This window comes from Ranitomeya imitator, chromosome 1 (assembly GCF_032444005.1).
Source record: "Ranitomeya imitator isolate aRanImi1 chromosome 1, aRanImi1.pri, whole genome shotgun sequence".
NCBI lineage: Eukaryota > Metazoa > Chordata > Amphibia > Anura > Dendrobatidae > Ranitomeya > Ranitomeya imitator.
The window spans coordinates 670,931,626-670,952,717 of record NC_091282.1 but is presented as its reverse complement, the minus strand read 5'-3'; the positions used below and the strand labels follow the sequence as shown (position 1 = coordinate 670,952,717).

At 53.7% G+C, this 21,092-nt stretch overlaps 1 protein-coding gene and 1 long non-coding RNA gene across 3 annotated transcripts in view; one reads left to right on the top strand and one right to left on the bottom strand.

The window, feature by feature from the left end:
* Positions 1 to 14,006, bottom strand: part of LOC138641936 (RCC1 domain-containing protein 1-like) — a 22,071-nt gene extending 8,065 nt beyond the window's left edge. For both annotated transcript variants that reach the window (XM_069729769.1, XM_069729777.1), the window contains exons 1-2: positions 13,850 to 14,006; positions 12 to 230 (exon numbers count right to left, since the gene is read on the bottom strand). In XM_069729769.1, the coding sequence (XP_069585870.1) occupies positions 12 to 230; positions 13,850 to 14,006 (376 nt within the window). The remainder of the gene's footprint in view (positions 1 to 11; positions 231 to 13,849) is intronic.
* LOC138641948 (uncharacterized) lies at positions 13,966 to 21,092 on the top strand. Its single transcript, XR_011313968.1, has 2 exons — positions 13,966 to 14,103; positions 20,834 to 21,092. It is a non-coding gene; the product is annotated as an uncharacterized lncRNA (long non-coding RNA).

Sequence of the window (21,092 nt, the reverse complement as noted above, 5' to 3'; positions counted from 1 at the left end):
ACTATATATACCAGCATTGTGTCCATCCGATAACTCCATCTTCCACAGGGGTTCTGGTACGGTCCCCGCACAATCCAGGTGGGCAACATCCCAGCACTCTGCCCTTCCTTTCATTAGGACAAGGAGATATTTCTCGGATGGCAGAACATCCTGACAATCCAGATGATGGAACCAGACGCACTGCTGAGGGCATCCTGCGATGCATCCGGACAGGAGGAGGGAGCCGTCATCTGCAGATCACAAACACTAATGGGTTATATCTACCATCACGTCCAGCTGCCAGGAAGGAGCCTCAGTGCCAGCCTCCTCCATCCCCGACCCATCTCAATGCCAGCCTTCTCCTTCCCTGACACATCTCAGTGCCAGCCTCCTCCATCCCTCACCCATCTCAGTGCCAGGCTTCTCCATCCCTGACCCATCTCAGTGCCAGGCTTCTCCATCCCTGACCCATCTCAGTGCCAGCCTTCTCCATCCCTGACCCATCTCAGTGCCAGCCTTCTCCATCCCTGACCCATCTCAGTGCCAGGCTTCTCCATCCCTGACCCATCTCAGTGCCAGGCTTCTCCATCCCTGACCCATCTCAATGCCAGCCTTCTCCATCCCTGACCCATCTCAATGCCAGCCTTCTCCATCCCTGACCCATCTCAGTGCCAGGCTTCTCCATCCCTGACCCATCTCAGTGCCAGCCTTCTCCATCCCTGATCCTCCTGTGCCAGCCTTCTCCAACCCTAACCCTCCTCTGTGCCAGCCTTCTCCATCCCTGACCCATCTCAGTGCCAGCCTCCTCCTTCACTGACCCATCGCAATGCCAGCCTTCTCCATCCCTGACCCATCTCAGTGCCAGCCTCCTCCATCCCTGACCCATCTCAGTGCCAGCCTCCTCCATCCCTGACCCATCTCAGTGCCAGCCTCCTCCTTCCCTGACCCATCTCAGTGCCAGACTTCTCCATCCCTAATTCTCCTCTCTGCTGGCCTTCTCCATCCCTGACCCATCTCAGTGCCAGCCTTCTCCTTCCCTGACCCATCTCAGTGCCAGCCTTCTCCTTCCCTGACCCATCTCAGTGCCAGCCTCCTCCTTCCCTGACCCATCGCAGTGCCAGCCTTCTCCATCCCGGACCCTCCTCTGTGCCAGCCTTCTCCATCCGTGACCCATCTCAGTGCCAGCCTCCTCCTTCCCTGACCCATCGCAGTGCCAGCCTTCTCCATCCCTGACCCTCCTCTGTGCCAGCCTTCTCCATCCGTGACCCATCTCAGTGCCAGCCTCCTCCTTCCCTGACCCATCGCAGTGCCAGCCTTCTCCATCCCTAATTCTCCTCTCTGCTGGCCTTCTCCATCCCTGACCCATCTCAGTGCCAGCCTCCTCCATCCCTGACCCATCTCAGTGCCAGCCTCCTCCATCCCTGACCCATCTCAGTGCCAGCCTCCTCCTTCCCTGACCCATCTCAGTGCCAGACTTCTCCATCCCTAATTCTCCTCTCTGCTGGCCTTCTCCATCCCTAATTCTCCTCTCTGCTGGCCTTCTCCATCCCTGACCCATCTCAGTGCCAGCCTTCTCCTTCCCTGACCCATCTCAGTGCCAGCCTCCTCCTTCCCTGACCCATCGCAGTGCCAGCCTTCTCCATCCCGGACCCTCCTCTGTGCCAGCCTTCTCCATCCGTGACCCATCTCAGTGCCAGCCTCCTCCTTCCCTGACCCATCGCAGTGCCAGCCTTCTCCATCCCTGACCCTCCTCTGTGCCAGCCTTCTCCATCCGTGACCCATCTCAGTGCCAGCCTCCTCCTTCCCTGACCCATCGCAGTGCCAGCCTTCTCCATCCCTAATTCTCCTCTCTGCTGGCCTTCTCCATCCCTGACCCATCTCAGTGCCAGCCTCCTCCTTCCCTGACCCATCTCAGTGCCAGCCTTCTCCATCCCTGACCCATCGCAGTGCCAGCCTTCTCCTTCCCTGACCCATCTCAGTGCCAGCCTTCTCCTTCCCTGACCAATCTCAGTGCCAGCCTTCTTCATCCCTGAAAAACGAGACTACAGTGCCTACATTGAACCCGCAATCAATGTAGGCACTTTGGCACTTTAGTCTGGTTTTTCTATTTAGGTTTTTTAACCAGGATATTAATTGTTAATGTTATAGTAATATCCCCTGAATTACCACTCTAGGGTTACTTAATACATGCCATATTGATTTAAGTGGGAAGTAATCTATATTTATGCTCTTAAACACTTTTATATGGGGTTCTTTTTTTAGGTTATTCATCAGACATATCACCTAGGAACTTTATGACAGTATATACGGTAGAAGTCATTTGTGGCTTGCTTAAAATTTATTATATAGGTGTCAGTATATGGGCATCCGTGTATTTACACGGGATCTGTTTCTAGATCGGAGGGATTTCTACATTTTTTTGATTGTGTATTTGTCTTGAGGTTTTATCCATCTGATATAAATAAAAATATACGCTTTTGAACTTAAACATTTTGTGGCCTGTCTAATATTTTGGGTGGCCTTTGTGTTTACCATCTCAGTGCCAGTCTCCTCCTTCCCTGACCCATCTCAGCGCCAGCCTCCTCCTTCCCTGACCCATCTCAGCGCCAGCCTCCTCCTTCCCTGACCCATCTCAGCGCCAGCCTCCTCCTTCCCTGACCCATCTCAGCGCCAGCCTCCTCCTTCCCTGACCCATCTCAGTGCCAGCCTTCTCCATCCCTGACCCTTCTCAGTGCCAGCCTTCTCCATCCCTGACCCATCTCAGTGCCAGCCTCCTCCTTCCCTGACCCATCTCAGTGCCAGCCTTCTCCATCCCTGACCCATCTCAGTGCCAGCCTCCTCCTTCCCTGACCCATCTCAGTGACAGCCTCCTCCTTCCCTGACCCATCTCAGTGACAGCCTCCTCCTTCCCTGACCCATCTCAGTGCCAGCCTTCTCCTTCCCTGACCCATCTCAATGCCAGCCTCCTCCTTCCCTGACCCATCTCAGTGCCAGCCTTCTCCTTCCCTGACCCATCTCAATGCCAGCCTCCTCCTTCCCTGACCCATCGCAGTGCCAGCCTTCTCCATCCCTGATCCTCCTGTGCCAGCCTTCCCAAACCCTAACCCTCCTCTGTGCCAGCCTTCTCCATCCCTGACCCATCTCAGTGCCAGCCTCCTCCTTCCGTACCTATCGCAGTGCCAGCCTTCTCCATCCCTGACCCTCCTCTGTGCCAGCCTTCTCCATCCCTGACCCATCTCAGTGCCAGCCTCCTCCTTCCCTGACCTATCTCAGTGCCAGCCTCCTCCTTCACTGACCCATCGCAGTGCCAGCCTTCTCCATCCCTGACCCATCTCAGTGCCAGCCTCCTCCTTCCCTGACCCATCTCAGTGCCAGCCTTCTCCATCCCTAATTCTCCTCTCTGCTGGCCTTCTCCTTCCCTGACCCATCTCAGTGCCAGCCTTCTCCATCCCTGACCCATCGCAGTGCCAGCCTCCTCCTTCCCTGACCCATCGCAGTGCCAGCCTTCTCCATCCCGGACCCTCCTCTGTGCCAGCCTTCTCCATCCGTGACCCATCTCAGTGCCAGCCTCCTCCTTCCCTGACCCATCTCAGTGCCAGCCTTCTCCATCCCTGACCAATCTCAGTGCCAGCCTCCTCCTTCCCTGACCCATCGCAGTGCCAGCCTTCTCCATCCCGGACCCTCCTCTGTGCCAGCCTTCTCCATCCGTGACCCATCTCAGTGCCAGCCTCCTCCTTCCCTGACCCATCGCAGTGCCAGCCTCCTCCTTCCCTGACCCATCGCAGTGCCAGCCTTCTCCATCCCGGACCCTCCTCTGTGCCAGCCTTCTCCATCCGTGACCCATCTCAGTGCCAGCCTCCTCCTTCCCTGACCCATCGCAGTGCCAGCCTTCTCCAACCCTAACCCTCCTCTGTGCCAGCCTTCTCCATCCCTGACCCATCTCAGTGCCAGCCTCCTCCTTCCGTACCTATCGCAGTGCCAGCCTTCTCCATCCCTGACCCTCCTCTGTGCCAGCCTTCTCCATCCCTGACCCATCTCAGTGCCAGCCTCCTCCTTCCCTGACCCATCTCAGTGCCAGCCTCCTCCTTCACTGACCCATCGCAGTGCCAGCCTTCTCCATCCCTGACCCATCTCAGTGCCAGCCTCCTCCTTCCCTGACCCATCTCAGTGCCAGCCTTCTCCATCCCTAATTCTCCTCTCTGCTGGCCTTCTCCTTCCCTGACCCATCTCAGTGCCAGCCTTCTCCATCCCTGACCCATCGCAGTGCCAGGCTTCTCCTTCCCTGACCCATCTCAGTGCCAGCCTCCTCCTTCCCTGACCCATCGCAGTGCCAGCCTTCTCCATCCCGGACCCTCCTCTGTGCCAGCCTTCTCCATCCGTGACCCATCTCAGTGCCAGCCTCCTCCTTCCCTGACCCATCGCAGTGCCAGCCTTCTCCATCCCTGACCCTCCTCTGTGCCAGCCTTCTCCATCCGTGACCCATCTCAGCGCCAGCCTCCTCCTTCCCTGACCCATCTCAGTGCCAGCCTCCTCCTTCCCTGACCCATCTCAGTGCCAGCCTCCTCCTTCCCTGACCCATCTCAGTGCCAGCCTCCTCCTTCCCTGACCCATCTCAGTGACAGCCTTCTCCATCCCTGACCCATCTCAGTGCCAGCCTTCTCCATCCCTGACCCATCTCAGTGCCAGCCTCCTCCTTCCCTGACCCATCTCAGTGCCAGCCTTCTCCATCCCTGACCCATCTCAGTGCCAGCCTCCTCCTTCCCTGACCCATCTCAGTGACAGCCTCCTCCTTCCCTGACCCATCTCAGTGACAGCCTCCTCCTTCCCTGACCCATCTCAGTGCCAGCCTTCTCCTTCCCTGACCCATCTCAATGCCAGCCTCCTCCTTCCCTGACCCATCTCAGTGCCAGCCTTCTCCTTCCCTGACCCATCTCAATGCCAGCCTCCTCCTTCCCTGACCCATCGCAGTGCCAGCCTTCTCCATCCCTGATCCTCCTGTGCCAGCCTTCTCCAACCCTAACCCTCCTCTGTGCCAGCCTTCTCCATCCCTGACCCATCTCAGTGCCAGCCTCCTCCTTCCGTACCTATCGCAGTGCCAGCCTTCTCCAACCCTAACCCTCCTCTGTGCCAGCCTTCTCCATCCCTGACCCATCTCAGTGCCAGCCTCCTCCTTCACTGACCCATCGCAATGCCAGCCTTCTCCATCCCTGACCCATCTCAGTGCTAGCCTCCTCCTTCCGTACCTATCGCAGTGCCAGCCTTCTCCATCCCTGACCCTCCTCTGTGCCAGCCTTCTCCATCCGTGACCCATCTCAGTGCCAGCCTCCTCCTTCCCTGACCCATCGCAGTGCCAGCCTTCTCCATCCCTAATTCTCCTCTCTGCTGGCCTTCTCCATCCCTGACCCATCTCAGTGCCAGCCTCCTCCTTCCCTGACCCATCTCAGTGCCAGCCTTCTCCATCCCTGACCCATCGCAGTGCCAGCCTTCTCCTTCCCTGACCCATCTCAGTGCCAGCCTTCTCCTTCCCTGACCAATCTCAGTGCCAGCCTTCTTCATCCCTGAAAAACGAGACTACAGTGCCTACATTGAACCCGCAATCAATGTAGGCACTTTGGCACTTTAGTCTGGTTTTTCTATTTAGGTTTTTTAACCAGGATATTAATTGTTAATGTTATAGTAATATCCCCTGAATTACCACTCTAGGGTTACTTAATACATGCCATATTGATTTAAGTGGGAAGTAATCTATATTTATGCTCTTAAACACTTTTATATGGGGTTCTTTTTTTAGGTTATTCATCAGACATATCACCTAGGAACTTTATGACAGTATATACGGTAGAAGTCATTTGTGGCTTGCTTAAAATTTATTATATAGGTGTCAGTATATGGGCATCCGTGTATTTACACGGGATCTGTTTCTAGATCGGAGGGATTTCTACATTTTTTTGATTGTGTATTTGTCTTGAGGTTTTATCCATCTGATATAAATAAAAATATACGCTTTTGAACTTAAACATTTTGTGGCCTGTCTAATATTTTGGGTGGCCTTTGTGTTTACCATCTCAGTGCCAGTCTCCTCCTTCCCTGACCCATCTCAGCGCCAGCCTCCTCCTTCCCTGACCCATCTCAGCGCCAGCCTCCTCCTTCCCTGACCCATCTCAGCGCCAGCCTCCTCCTTCCCTGACCCATCTCAGCGCCAGCCTCCTCCTTCCCTGACCCATCTCAGTGCCAGCCTTCTCCATCCCTGACCCTTCTCAGTGCCAGCCTTCTCCATCCCTGACCCATCTCAGTGCCAGCCTCCTCCTTCCCTGACCCATCTCAGTGCCAGCCTTCTCCATCCCTGACCCATCTCAGTGCCAGCCTCCTCCTTCCCTGACCCATCTCAGTGACAGCCTCCTCCTTCCCTGACCCATCTCAGTGACAGCCTCCTCCTTCCCTGACCCATCTCAGTGCCAGCCTCCTCCTTCCCTGACCCATCTCAGTGCCAGCCTCCTCCTTCCCTGACCCATCTCAGTGACAGCCTCCTCCTTCCCTGACCCATCTCAGTGCCAGCCTTCTCCATCCCTGACCCATCTCAGTGCCAGCCTCCTCCTTCCCTGACCCATCTCAGTGCCAGCCTCCTCCTTCCCTGACCCATCTCAGTGACAGCCTCCTCCTTCCCTGACCCATCTCAGTGACAGCCTCCTCCTTCCCTGACCCATCTCAGTGCCAGCCTTCTCCATCCCTGACCCATCTCAGTGCCAGCCTCCTCCTTCCCTGACCCATCTCAGTGACAGCCTCCTCCTTCCCTGACCCATCTCAGTGCCAGCCTTCTCCTTCCCTGACCCATCTCAATGCCAGCCTCCTCCTTCCCTGACCCATCTCAGTGCCAGCCTTCTCCTTCCCTGACCCATCTCAATGCCAGCCTCCTCCTTCCCTGACCCATCGCAGTGCCAGCCTTCTCCATCCCTGATCCTCCTGTGCCAGCCTTCCCAAACCCTAACCCTCCTCTGTGCCAGCCTTCTCCATCCCTGACCCATCTCAGTGCCAGCCTCCTCCTTCCGTACCTATCGCAGTGCCAGCCTTCTCCATCCCTGACCCTCCTCTGTGCCAGCCTTCTCCATCCCTGACCCATCTCAGTGCCAGCCTCCTCCTTCCCTGACCTATCTCAGTGCCAGCCTCCTCCTTCACTGACCCATCGCAGTGCCAGCCTTCTCCATCCCTGACCCATCTCAGTGCCAGCCTCCTCCTTCCCTGACCCATCTCAGTGCCAGCCTTCTCCATCCCTAATTCTCCTCTCTGCTGCTGGCCTTCTCCTTCCCTGACCCATCTCAGTGCCAGCCTTCTCCATCCCTGACCCATCGCAGTGCCAGCCTCCTCCTTCCCTGACCCATCGCAGTGCCAGCCTTCTCCATCCCGGACCCTCCTCTGTGCCAGCCTTCTCCATCCGTGACCCATCTCAGTGCCAGCCTCCTCCTTCCCTGACCCATCTCAGTGCCAGCCTTCTCCATCCCTGACCAATCTCAGTGCCAGCCTCCTCCTTCCCTGACCCATCGCAGTGCCAGCCTTCTCCATCCCGGACCCTCCTCTGTGCCAGCCTTCTCCATCCGTGACCCATCTCAGTGCCAGCCTCCTCCTTCCCTGACCCATCGCAGTGCCAGCCTCCTCCTTCCCTGACCCATCGCAGTGCCAGCCTTCTCCATCCCGGACCCTCCTCTGTGCCAGCCTTCTCCATCCGTGACCCATCTCAGTGCCAGCCTCCTCCTTCCCTGACCCATCGCAGTGCCAGCCTTCTCCAACCCTAACCCTCCTCTGTGCCAGCCTTCTCCATCCCTGACCCATCTCAGTGCCAGCCTCCTCCTTCCGTACCTATCGCAGTGCCAGCCTTCTCCATCCCTGACCCTCCTCTGTGCCAGCCTTCTCCATCCCTGACCCATCTCAGTGCCAGCCTCCTCCTTCGATGACCCATCTCAGTGCCAGCCTCCTCCTTCACTGACCCATCGCAGTGCCAGCCTTCTCCATCCCTGACCCATCTCAGTGCCAGCCTCCTCCTTCCCTGACCCATCTCAGTGCCAGCCTTCTCCATCCCTAAATCTCCTCTCTGCTGGCCTTCTCCTTCCCTGACCCATCTCAGTGCCAGCCTTCTCCATCCCTGACCCATCGCAGTGCCAGGCTTCTCCTTCCCTGACCCATCTCAGTGCCAGCCTCCTCCTTCCCTGACCCATCGCAGTGCCAGCCTTCTCCATCCCGGACCCTCCTCTGTGCCAGCCTTCTCCATCCGTGACCCATCTCAGTGCCAGCCTCCTCCTTCCCTGACCCATCGCAGTGCCAGCCTTCTCCATCCCTGACCCTCCTCTGTGCCAGCCTTCTCCATCCGTGACCCATCTCAGCGCCAGCCTCCTCCTTCCCTGACCCATCTCAGTGCCAGCCTCCTCCTTCCCTGACCCATCTCAGTGCCAGCCTCCTCCTTCCCTGACCCATCTCAGTGACAGCCTTCTCCATCCCTGACCCATCTCAGTGCCAGCCTTCTCCATCCCTGACCCATCTCAGTGCCAGCCTCCTCCTTCCCTGACCCATCTCAGTGCCAGCCTTCTCCATCCCTGACCCATCTCAGTGCCAGCCTCCTCCTTCCCTGACCCATCTCAGTGACAGCCTCCTCCTTCCCTGACCCATCTCAGTGACAGCCTCCTCCTTCCCTGACCCATCTCAGTGCCAGCCTTCTCCTTCCCTGACCCATCTCAATGCCAGCCTCCTCCTTCCCTGACCCATCTCAGTGCCAGCCTTCTCCTTCCCTGACCCATCTCAATGCCAGCCTCCTCCTTCCCTGACCCATCGCAGTGCCAGCCTTCTCCATCCCTGCTCCTCCTGTGCCAGCCTTCTCCAACCCTAACCCTCCTCTGTGCCAGCCTTCTCCATCCCTGACCCATCTCAGTGCCAGCCTCCTCCTTCCGTACCTATCGCAGTGCCAGCCTTCTCCAACCCTAACCCTCCTCTGTGCCAGCCTTCTCCATCCCTGACCCATCTCAGTGCCAGCCTCCTCCTTCACTGACCCATCGCAATGCCAGCCTTCTCCATCCCTGACCCATCTCAGTGCCAGCCTAGTCCTTCCGTACCTATCGCAGTGCCAGCCTTCTCCATCCCTGACCCTCCTCTGTGCCAGCCTCCTCCTTCACTGACCCATCTCAGTGCCAGCCTCCTCCTTCACTGACCCATCGCAGTGCCAGCCTTCTCCATCCCTGACCCATCTCAGTGCCAGCCTCCTCCTTCCGTACCTATCGCAGTGCCAGCCTTCTCCATCCCTGACCCATCTCAGTGCCAGCCTCCTCCTTCCCTGACCCATCTCAGTGCCAGCCTCCTCCTTCACTGACCCATCGCAGTGCCAGCCTTCTCCATCCCTGACCCATCTCAGTGCCAGCCTCCTCCTTCCCTGACCCATCTCAGTGCCAGCCTTCTCCATCCCTAATTCTCCTCTCTGCTGCTGGCCTTCTCCTTCCCTGACCCATCTCAGTGCCAGCCTTCTCCATCCCTGACCCATCGCAGTGCCAGGCTTCTCCTTCCCTGACCCATCTCAGTGCCAGCCTCCTCCTTCCCTGACCCATCGCAGCCTTCTCCATCCGGGACCCATCTCAGTGCCAGCCTCCTCCTTCCCTGACCCATCGCAGTGCCAGCCTTCTCCATCCCTGACCCATCTCAGTGCCAGCCTCCTCCTTCCCTGACCCATCGCAGTGCCAGCCTTCTCCATCCCGGACCCTCCTCTGTGCCAGCCTTCTCCATCCGTGACCCATCTCAGTGCCAGCCTCCTCCTTCCCTGACCCATCGCAGTGCCAGCCTTCTCCAACCCTAACCCTCCTCTGTGCCAGCCTTCTCCATCCCTGACCCATCTCAGTGCCAGCCTCCTCCTTCCGTACCTATCGCAGTGCCAGCCTTCTCCATCCCTGACCCTCTTCTGTGCCAGCCTTCTCCATCCCTGACCCATCTCAGTGCCAGCCTCCTCCTTCCCTGACCCATCTCAGTGCCAGCCTCCTCCTTCACTGACCCATCGCAGTGCCAGCCTTCTCCATCCCTGACCCATCTCAGTGCCAGCCTCCTCCTTCCCTGACCCATCTCAGTGCCAGCCTTCTCCATCCCTAATTCTCCTCTCTGCTGGCCTTCTCCTTCCCTGACCCATCTCAGTGCCAGCCTTCTCCATCCCTGACCCATCGCAGTGCCAGGCTTCTCCTTCCCTGACCCATCTCAGTGCCAGCCTCCTCCTTCCCTGACCCATCGCAGTGCCAGCCTTCTCCATCCCTGACCAATCTCAGTGCCAGCCTCCTCCTTCCCTGACCCATCGCAGTGCCAGCCTTCTCCATCCCGGACCCTCCTCTGTGCCAGCCTTCTCCATCCGTGACCCATCTCAGTGCCAGCCTCCTCCTTCCCTGACCCATCGCAGTGCCAGCCTTCTCCATCCCGGACCCTCCTCTGTGCCAGCCTTCTCCATCCGTGACCCATCTCAGTGCCAGCCTCCTCCTTCCCTGACCCATCGCAGTGCCAGCCTCCTCCTTCCCTGACCCATCGCAGTGCCAGCCTTCTCCATCCCGGACCCTCCTCTGTGCCAGCCTTCTCCATCCGTGACCCATCTCAGTGCCAGCCTCCTCCTTCCCTGACCCATCTCAGTGCCAGCCTCCTCCTTCCCTGACCCATCGCAGTGCCAGCCTTCTCCATCCCTAATTCTCCTCTCTGCTGGCCTTCTCCATCCCTGACCCATCTCAGTGACAGCCTCCTCCTTCCCGGACCCATCTCAGTGCCAGCCTCCTCCTTCCCTGACCCATCTCAGCGCCAGCCTCCTCCTTCCCTGACCCATGTCAGCGCCAGCCTCCTCCTTCCCCGACCCATGTCAGCGCCAGCCTCCTCCTTCCCCGACCCATGTCAGTGCCAGCCTCCTCCTTCCCTAACCCATCTCAGTGCCAGCCTTCTCATTCCCTGACCCATCTCAGTGCCAGCCTTCTCCATCCCTGACCCATCTCAGTGCCAGCCTTCTCCATCCCTGACCCATCTCAGTACCAGCCTTCTCCATCCCTGACCCATCTCAGTGCCAGCCTCCTCCTTCCCGGACCCATCTCAGTGCCAGCCTCCTCCTTCCCGGACCCATCTCAGTGCCAGCCTCCTCCTTCCCTGACCCATCGCAGTGCCAGCCTTCTCCATCCCTGACCAATCTCAGTGCCAGCCTCCTCCTTCCCTGACCCATCGCAGTGCCAGCCTTCTCCATCCCGGACCCTCCTCTGTGCCAGCCTTCTCCATCCGTGACCCATCTCAGTGCCAGCCTCCTCCTTCCCTGACCCATCGCAGTGCCAGCCTCCTCCTTCCCTGACCCATCGCAGTGCCAGCCTTCTCCATCCCGGACCCTCCTCTGTGCCAGCCTTCTCCATCCGTGACCCATCTCAGTGCCAGCCTCCTCCTTCCCTGACCCATCGCAGTGCCAGCCTCCTCCTTCCCTGACCCATCGCAGTGCCAGCCTTCTCCATCCCGGACCCTCCTCTGTGCCAGCCTTCTCCATCCGTGACCCATCTCAGTGCCAGCCTCCTCCTTCCCTGACCCATCTCAGTGCCAGCCTCCTCCTTCCCTGACCCATCGCAGTGCCAGCCTTCTCCATCCCTAATTCTCCTCTCTGCTGGCCTTCTCCATCCCTGACCCATCTCAGTGACAGCCTCCTCCTTCCCGGACCCATCTCAGTGCCAGCCTCCTCCTTCCCTGACCCATCTCAGCGCCAGCCTCCTCCTTCCCTGACCCATGTCAGCGCCAGCCTCCTCCTTCCCCGACCCATGTCAGCGCCAGCCTCCTCCTTCCCCGACCCATGTCAGTGCCAGCCTCCTCCTTCCCTAACCCATCTCAGTGCCAGCCTTCTCATTCCCTGACCCATCTCAGTGCCAGCCTTCTCCATCCCTGACCCATCTCAGTGCCAGCCTTCTCCATCCCTGACCCATCTCAGTACCAGCCTTCTCCATCCCTGACCCATCTCAGTGCCAGCCTCCTCCTTCCCGGACCCATCTCAGTGCCAGCCTCCTCCTTCCCGGACCCATCTCAGTGCCAGCCTCCTCCTTCCCGGACCCATCTCAGTGCCAGCCTCCTCCTTCCCGGACCCATCTCAGTGCCAGCCTTCTCCATCCCTGACCCATCTCAGTGCCAGCCTTCTCCATCCCTGACCCATCTCAGTACCAGCCTTCTCCATCCCTGACCCATCTCAGTGCCAGCCTCCTCCTTCCCGGACCCATCTCAGTGCCAGCCTCCTCCTTCCCGGACCCATCTCAGTGCCAGCCTTCTCCATCCCTGACCATCCTCTGCCAAGAGCTGCAGCAGATCAGGACAGTTGCTGGTACAAGAAAACAGGTTGGACTCCTGGAAATCACACACCCATGGGTGAAAAGATAAGCAAGTGCCCAAATCCAGTTTCCTAGAATCCCTTAGGGTACTGTCACACAGTGCAATTTTGATCGCTACAACGGCACGATTCGTGACGTTCGAGCGATATAGTTACGAGATCGCAGTGTCTGACACGCTCCTGCGATCAGGGACCCCGCTGAGAATCGTACGTCGTAGCAGATCGTTTGAAACTTTCTTTCGTCGTCTAGTGTCCCGCTGTGGCGGCATGATTGCATGGTGTAATATATATCGTATACGATGTGCGCATAGTAACCAACGGCTTCTACATCGCACATACGTCATGAAATTATCGCTCCAGCGTCGTAGATTGCAAAGTGTGACAGCAGTCTACGACGCTGGAGTGATATTGTTACGACGCTGGAGCGTCACGGATCGTACCGTCGTAGCGATGAAAATTGCACTGTGTGACGGTACCCTAAGTCTTAGAGCTCAACCCCCCAAAACAATTAATTCCACTGTCACAGCCACAAAGCGATTAAAGCTGAAAAGGAAGCAGATGCTCATCAGCTTAAAGGGGCGGTCTGGGATTATTTTCTCTCCATGGGCAAGAAAATGTAACACAGCTACCTCATTCTTCTCCTCCCCAGATCCGCCGCTTCCTCAGTCTTTGTTGACAAGCTGTAGCCAATCACTGGCCTTGGCAGTTCGCTACATCGCCAGAGCCATGTGACTGGTTGAAGCAGTTCATGTGCTCATGTGGGGTTGCCACTGACTACAGTGCAAGTGACCACTGCAGCCAATCACTGGGCTTTTACTGTCTACATTGCCAAAGGCCACTGATTGGACACGCCCAAACACTGGGTTCTGCCAATATAGACCGCACAAGCTGCTGAGTCTAGTGATTGACTGCAGTGCAACTGACCGCTGCAGCCAATTACTGAGCTGAGCACTTTGTGCTGTCTAAACTGACATAGCCCAGTAATTAGCTGCAGTGGTAACACGACTACAGGCCAAGTGACTACTGCAGCCAGTCACTGGACTCAGCGGCTCGTACTGTCTATATGTTGACAGAGCCCAGTGATTGGCTGCAGTGCTCATATGTGCTGTGGTTACGTCACCGCTGCAGCCAATCACTGGCCTCTGCCAACGTAGACAGATGCTGCTGAGCCCATTGGATGTAGCGGTCATGTGCACTGAAAACATGATGTCACCAAAGCAGCCAGTCATCAAATACCAGGACAGCAGGGAAGAGCTAGAGCAGGAAAGGTGAGGAATAGTGAATTTATTATTTTTAACAAAAAGCTAGAAAAAAATAGCTACAGAATTATTAATGAAACCCCCTTTAAGTCCCAATAAACCTAGAGAGCTTCTTGTCACACAGTGCAGTCCTACAAGGGGCACAAAGGCAGAGTTCATAAGAGGCCATACACGCTGTGTCCAGGAGGTGGCGCACCTGTCACACACTCCTACAAGGGGCACAACGGCAGTGATCATAAGCAGGTATACACGCTGTGGCCAGCAGGTGGCGCACCTGTCACGTAGGCGGTGTAACTCCACGACGGCACGGCCTTGGTGAGCGTCTCCCCGTCCAGGCCGTGGTGCTGCACAGGCTGCGGGGCGCTCAGTGCGGCCTCTGTCCCGGATCTCAGCGACCCGAAGCCTCCGAATCCAAACCCGAACCACAGCATGAGGCGCCTGGGCCCGGATACTGCAGCGGGTGACTAGCGAGCGATGACGTCACGGACACGTGACCAGTCACGTGAGGAGCAGTCACTGCTGCTGCAGGTGGAAGTTTTGAAGTTCTGGGACTTGTAGTTCTCTCATATGTTTCCTGGCATCTCATAACCACAGCATATCTTTCCAGCTCTTACTCCCTGGGACTTGTAGTTTAATCACCCTCCGTGTAGAGTAGCTCCTGGTTTCCAATATTACAGACTTGTATTTTCTGGGACCTGTAGTTCGCTTCTGCTGTTGCATGATAGACTTGTATCTGCAGCTTTCATTATCTGGGACTTGTAGTGCTCTCCTGTAATAATGATCATTTGCATCCCATGAGAGCCTATATATGCAGTTTTTGACATGCTGGAAGTTAGAGATCTTTCTCATCCCGGTTTCCAATGCTTCCTGGTAGTCTTATCTGGAGCCTTGCCTTTCTGGGACTTGTAGTCCCTTTGTCGTTCTGCTGAGTGGCTGCAGTACTTACAAAACCAAAGGCCGAATGGCCCCCACCAATCCTCCAGCCTTCCCAGATCTGCGGAGTTGTCCCAACTCCACCGTATCAGTAGTCGTAGAACGTTCCAATAGTGGCACAGCAGCTGTCAGCTCCACCACGCTGATACCCACATGTCACCACGGCGCAGAGGGACGCTGCGTGTGTGTATACGCAAATTACCATGGCGCAGAGGAACGCTGCGTGTGGGGGGCATCTTACCGTGGCGCAGAGGAACGCTGCGTGTGGGGGGCATCTTACCGTGGCGCAGAGGAACGCTGCGTGTGGGGGGCATCTTACCGTGGCGCAGAGGAACGCTGCGTGTGGGGGACATCTTACCGTGGCGCAGAGGAACGCTGCGTGTGGGGGGCATCTTACCGTGGCGCAGAGGAACGCTGCGTGTGGGGGGCATCTTACCGTGGCGCAGAGGAACGCTGCGTGTGGGGGGCATCTTACCGTGGCGCAGAGGAACGCTGCGTGTGGGGGACATCTTACCGTGGCGCAGAGGAACGCTGCGTGTGGGGGGCATCTTACCGTGGCGCAGAGGAACGCTGCGTGTGGGGGGCATCTTACCGTGGCGCAGAGGAACGCTGCGTGTGGGGGACATCTTACCGTGGCGCAGAGGAACGCTGCGTGTGGGGGGCATCTTACCGTGGCGCAGAGGAACGCTGCGTGTGGGGGACATCTTACCGTGGCGCAGAGGAACGCTGCGTGTGGGGGACATCTTACCGTGGCGCAGAGGAACGCTGCGTGTGGGGGACATCTTACCGTGGCGCAGAGGAACGCTGCGTGTGGGGGACATCTTACCGTAGAACAGAAGGACGCTGCGTGTGGGGGACATCTTACCGTAGAACAGAAGGACATCTTACCGTGGCGCAGAGGGACATCTTAATGTGTGGAGGCTAGCAAATCAGTATGAAATTGTGTGGGACACCTAGAAGCGCAATATTTCTTTACAGGTTCACAAAGAGGACTGGCTGAGCTTAGGGTTAAAGTTTAGTAGTTAAACCAAAAAAAAAAATGGGTATTATTACCTACCGATAATTCGGTTTCCAGGAGTCCATCCTGACAGCACATTGGAGGACGTCCTCCTCCTCCTTGCAGGGACAGGAAACACAACACGAGAGGTTAAAAGGTCCCACTCCACCCCCTTTCCCTCAGTGTTTTGACAAGTACCACACCATGGATAGATATACTTTTGAAAACTTTATTTGACCAAACATATTACAGCATATGAACTGGCATGCATAGGGGGGGAAATAACGGTGCTGTCAGGATGGACTCCTGGAAACCGAATTATCGGTAGGTAATAATACCCATTTTCCAGGACGTCCCCCTGACAGCACATTGGAGAATACCAAAGAAAACTACGTTTAGGGTGGGACAACTGCTTGGAGAACTTTCCTCCCATAAGACGTCTGCTGAGCTGCTACTACGTCTAGCTTATAGTGCTTACAGAACGTGTTTACTCTGGCCCAAGTTGCTGCCTTGCAAATCTGATCTAGTGACGCTCCTGCTCGCTCAGCCCATGATGCTGAAACAGCCCTAGTAGAGTGAGCTTTAATCCCTGTTGGGCACGCTATCCCTTCTGATGCGTAGGCTTTTGAAATTATAGTAGTAATCCATCTAGCTATAGACGCCTTGGAAGCTTTTTTACCTTTATTCTTACCTCCAAATAGGATAAAAAGATTAGAATCCTTCCTCCAGGAGCTAGTGGCCTCTAGATAGTTTAATACTGCCTGCCTAACATCCAGGGAGTGTAAAGCCTGTTCTTTTTCATTAGAAGGGTTCTCACAAAAGGAAGGTAAAATTATTTCCTGATCTCGATTTTTTGCTGAAGCTATTTTTAGAATAAAAGCTGGGTCTAATTTTAGGATTATATGATCCTCTCTGACTTGAAGATATGGATCCTTAATTGATAGAGCCTGAATCTCCCCTACGCGTTTAGCTGTTGTAATCGCTACTAGGAAGGCCGTCTTCCAGGTACGAACTGAAATAGGCATGTTCTCCTCTAGAGAATAGGGATCTTTACAAAGAGACCTAAGGACTAAATTTAAGTCCCATGTGGGAGCTAGCTGTCTCAAGGTAGGCCGTAATCTTTGGATAGCCCTCACAAATCTGATTATCCAGGGGTGGGAAGCTAATGGATAATCCAGAAAAGTACTAAGGGCCGAGATCTGGACTTTAATTGTAGCTGGCCTGAGCCCCAAGTCAAAGCCTGCCTGTAAGAATTTTAAGACTCTAGGAACATCTAAGACCCCCGGAATCACAGCTGACCCGCCACTTCCCATACAAAATTTTTTCCAGATTTTGAGGTAGATGGCAGAGGTGACAGGCTTCCTACTAGCCTGGATGGTTGTAATTACTTCATCTGAAAGACCTCTGGATTTCAAGATGTCCCTCTCAGGATCCATGCTGACAGATGCAGTCTCTCCGGGTTTTGGTGTAAAACAGGCCCTTGATGAATTATATCCTTCCATAACGGGAGTATGATAGGGTCTTCCGTTGCCATGGCCCCCAACAATGGGAACCAACTTCTCTTTGGCCAGAATGGTACAATCGTCAGCACTGTTGCCTGGTCTTCCTGAATCTTCCTGAGCACTACTGGAATTAGTGCTATTGGTGGAAATGCGTAAGACAGAGGTTCGCTCCATGCTTGACTTAAGGCGTCGACTGCTTCCGGCATGTCTAGAGGGTTGAGGGAATAAAATCTGGGAACCTTTGAATTTTTCCTTGTGGCGAATAAATCTATCCTGGGCGTTCCCCAACGGTGGCAAAGAATTTGGAACATTTCTTGACTTAGTTCCCATTCGGTTGGAGAAACTTTCTTTCTGCTTAGATAGACGGCTAGTATGTTCTGTGACCCTTCTAGATGCACTGCTGTTATAGATAAGACAACGTCTTCTGCCCAGGCAAATATTCTCTGCGCTAGACCTTGAAGCGCTTTGTGTTTGGAACCTCCCTGATGCCTCAAAAAGGATACCGCTGTTACATTGTCGGATAGGATTTTTACATGTTTGTCCTTTAGGCGTGAACGGTTTCTTCTGAGAGCTTCCCAGACTGCGTATAATTCTCTGTAATTTGACGACATCTGACTGATCTCCTCGGGCCACTTGTCCTGAAAGAATTTTCCTTCCAGGTGCGCTCCCCATCCCCACTGACTTGCATCTGTGGTGATTATCACACAAGGGGTTGATATCCAAGGGATGCCCTTTTTTAGATTGTAGTCCTGGATCCACCATCGTAGTGATCTTCTTGTCTTCATTGATAGCTCTAGCCTCTTGTCTAATGTGGAACGACGTCGATCCCATACCATGAGTATCTGTTCTTGTAAAGGCCTTGAGTGAGCCTGAGCCCATCTGACACACGGAATGCATGCTGTCATCTTCCCCAAGATTTTCATAGCTGCTCTTATCGTCACTGGACTTCTTTGGAATTCTAAGATCATCTTTTTTAATGAGGTTCGTTTGTCCCTTGGTAAGAAGGACTGCCTGGTTGTAGAATCCAAGAGTACTCCTAGAAATATCTTCTGGGATTCTGGCTTTAAATGTGACTTTTTCCTGTTGACCACCCATCCTATTTCCTCTAATACTGCTATGACCCGATCTCTGTGTTGTAGCAGAATGGCCCTTGATCGTGCCACAACCAGAAAATCGTCCAAGTATGGAATTATTGTTATTCCTTGGTTTCTTAAGAAAGCCACCACCTCTGCTACCAATTTGGTGAAAATTCTTGGGGCGGATGCTAGACCGAAAGGGAGGCATTGAAATTGGAAGTGGCAGGTCATGTCCGAAAGACTTACTGAGAATCTCAGAAGCTCCTGAGAAGAGAGATGTATCGGGACCTGATAATACGCACTCTTCAGATCGAGAGTGCACATTACCGAATCTTTGTTTATAAGATGAATGATGGACCTGATCGACTCCATTCTGAACCGTTTGTATTTGACGAAAACGTTTAGAGGTTTTAAATTTATTATTGTACGGGATTCCCCTGACGGTTTTGGAATAGAAAAAAGAGAGGAATAGTGACCTGCACCTATTTCTGGAGTAGGAACCCGAACTATAACCCCGGAGTCGAACAGTTTTTGTAGGTCTAGAAACATAGGGGAATCTTTGACTAACATTGTTGGTAAGATACACCTTTGAGGTACGCGGGATGTTAACTCTATTCTGTAACCCTCTGAGATTATCTTGAGGACATAATCGTTGTCTGAGATCTGACTCCATCCATGCAGGGACAGGAAAAACACTGAGGGAAAGGGGGTGGAGTGGGACCTTTTAACCTCTCGTGTTGTGTTTCCTGTCCCTGCAAGGAGGAGGAGGACGTCCTCCAATGTGCTGTCAGGGGGACGTCCTGGAAAAAAGTGATTTGGCTGCAGTGTGTCCCACAGGTCTTATCTTTCAAAGTTGGCCAGTATACTGTCACCTACTATAGAGTTTTGATTTAGGAACCTCCCACCGAACCCTCCTTCTTCCCCCCCCCCCCCCCCCCAAAAAAAAAAAAAATGCCCAAAACATCACATTAAAAAACATCCATGCGAGTAACCCCATGAAACAGAACTTTGGACATTTATTGAGAAAAACAGATGCACAGGACATAACCGAAAAACTATCCAGAATTTAAGCAACTTTATGGAAAAAAAAAATATATATATATTATTATTTTTTTTTTAAGATGAAGGTCCTCAACATCCTGCAAGTGAGATTCTCCCCTAGGATTGGCTTTAGTTTGGAAGCATATTTTCATACTAAACTAACATTATGAAATGGTTATGTAACTGATTTTTATTAAAGGGAACCGGTAAGCAGGATTGAGCTCAGTAAACTACAGACAGTGTCAGGTCAGTACCGTTATACTGATTACAATGATACCTGGTGATGAAATCCGTCTTGTGGTTGTTAATCTTTATTTTCAATTTTAAGTTAAGGTTATGCTCATGCTCCAGGGCAGCCTGTGGGAGGGGGGGGGTTGGGAGCAGGTCTTCTCTATGGCTTCTGTCAGGTCACGGACCTGCCCCCCCCCCCCCCCCCCCGTTTTACATAATATAATATTCATTATGTAACAATGTAAAACATGGGCAGGTCTGTGAGGGATCAGTGACCTGTCAGCAGTCTGCATTATGAATAGCTAGTCAGATGACCACATACATTACCCCGCCACAGGCTGCCCCAGAGCGCAAGCATATCAATTACACAACAACCACAAGACAGATTTCATCAACCAAGGTATCATTTTAATCAGTGTAACTACTGCACAATGCTGCTGACAGGTTCCCTTTCCCTTGATTGTCAAGTGAAAGAAAAAAAAAAAAAATTGCTTTAGCTTTCCAGTTACTTTAGCACATACTTTGAGATACCGTATATATGACAGGTGACCACTGTGCCCGGGCGTCTCAAATGTAATGGTTTTCTTGAATCAATGGCAACAGTATTGGACAACTTAAAGGATCTTTATGTTGGCACCAAGATCTGTTCAATTGTGTTTATTAAACAAATGCATGTCAAATTAATAAAAAAAAATAGTTGCCAGTTGAAATATTATGCGTTTTAGGGTTCAGCTGCTTCTTTAGGGGCTACTGGATCAAGGAAAATGTCCTACTCATGTACCATGAGAGCATAAAGAGCCCCCTAGGTAGATCAATTCTCTCAGGAATCTTGTAACAATGCCGATCTATTTACAAAAGTTATAATCCAATATAATAGTGTTTCTCAACTCCAGTCCTCAAAACCCCACAACAGGTCACGTTTTCAGGATTTCTTTAGGCCCCTTTCACACTTGCGTCGTTTGGCCTCCGTCGCAATGCGCTGTTCTTTGAAAAAAACGCATCCTGCAAAGTTGCCCGCAGGATGCGTTTTTTTGCCCATAGACTTGTATTGCCAACGGATCGCGACGTCTCCGCCCCCTCCTCCCCAGGACTTAACAATGGGCAGCGGATGCAATGAAAAACTGCATCCGATGCCCACGTTGTGCCGAATTTTCACAACGTCCGTCGGTACGTCACGCCGACGCATTGTGACAGCCCCATACCGACGGAAGTGTGACAGAAGCCTTAGTATTGCATAGGTGATGGAATTAATGCTTGAGCAGGTGATGAAATTATGACCTGTGCAATACTAAGGAAATCCTGAAAACATGACCTGTGGTGGAGTCTTGAGGACTGGAGTTGAGAAACACTGCAATATAAGATAGAGGACCCATTTATATGTCAGTGTTTACCAACATTGAGCACAATATAAGTATAGCAGATATCATACATTGCTATGGGAAAAAAATTATAATACATTTTCTGTTCTATCCCAACAGGAATGATGTTTGTTCTGGAACATAGCTATTTCACCTTTCAAAATAAGATCTACCAACAAAAAAGGCACAGCGATGGGAACGACATTGATGCCAAGGTTCACAAACCTTTTAAAGAGGAGAAAGTACACTATAAGAACATCAAGATCTGGGTTAAGTGTCATTTAAGAGATGTTTAAAGTCGACAAATCATCAATTGGAAAGTGGAACAAAGAAGTGGAGATATTTTTGTAATCCCTTTATTTTAAAAATGACATATTTA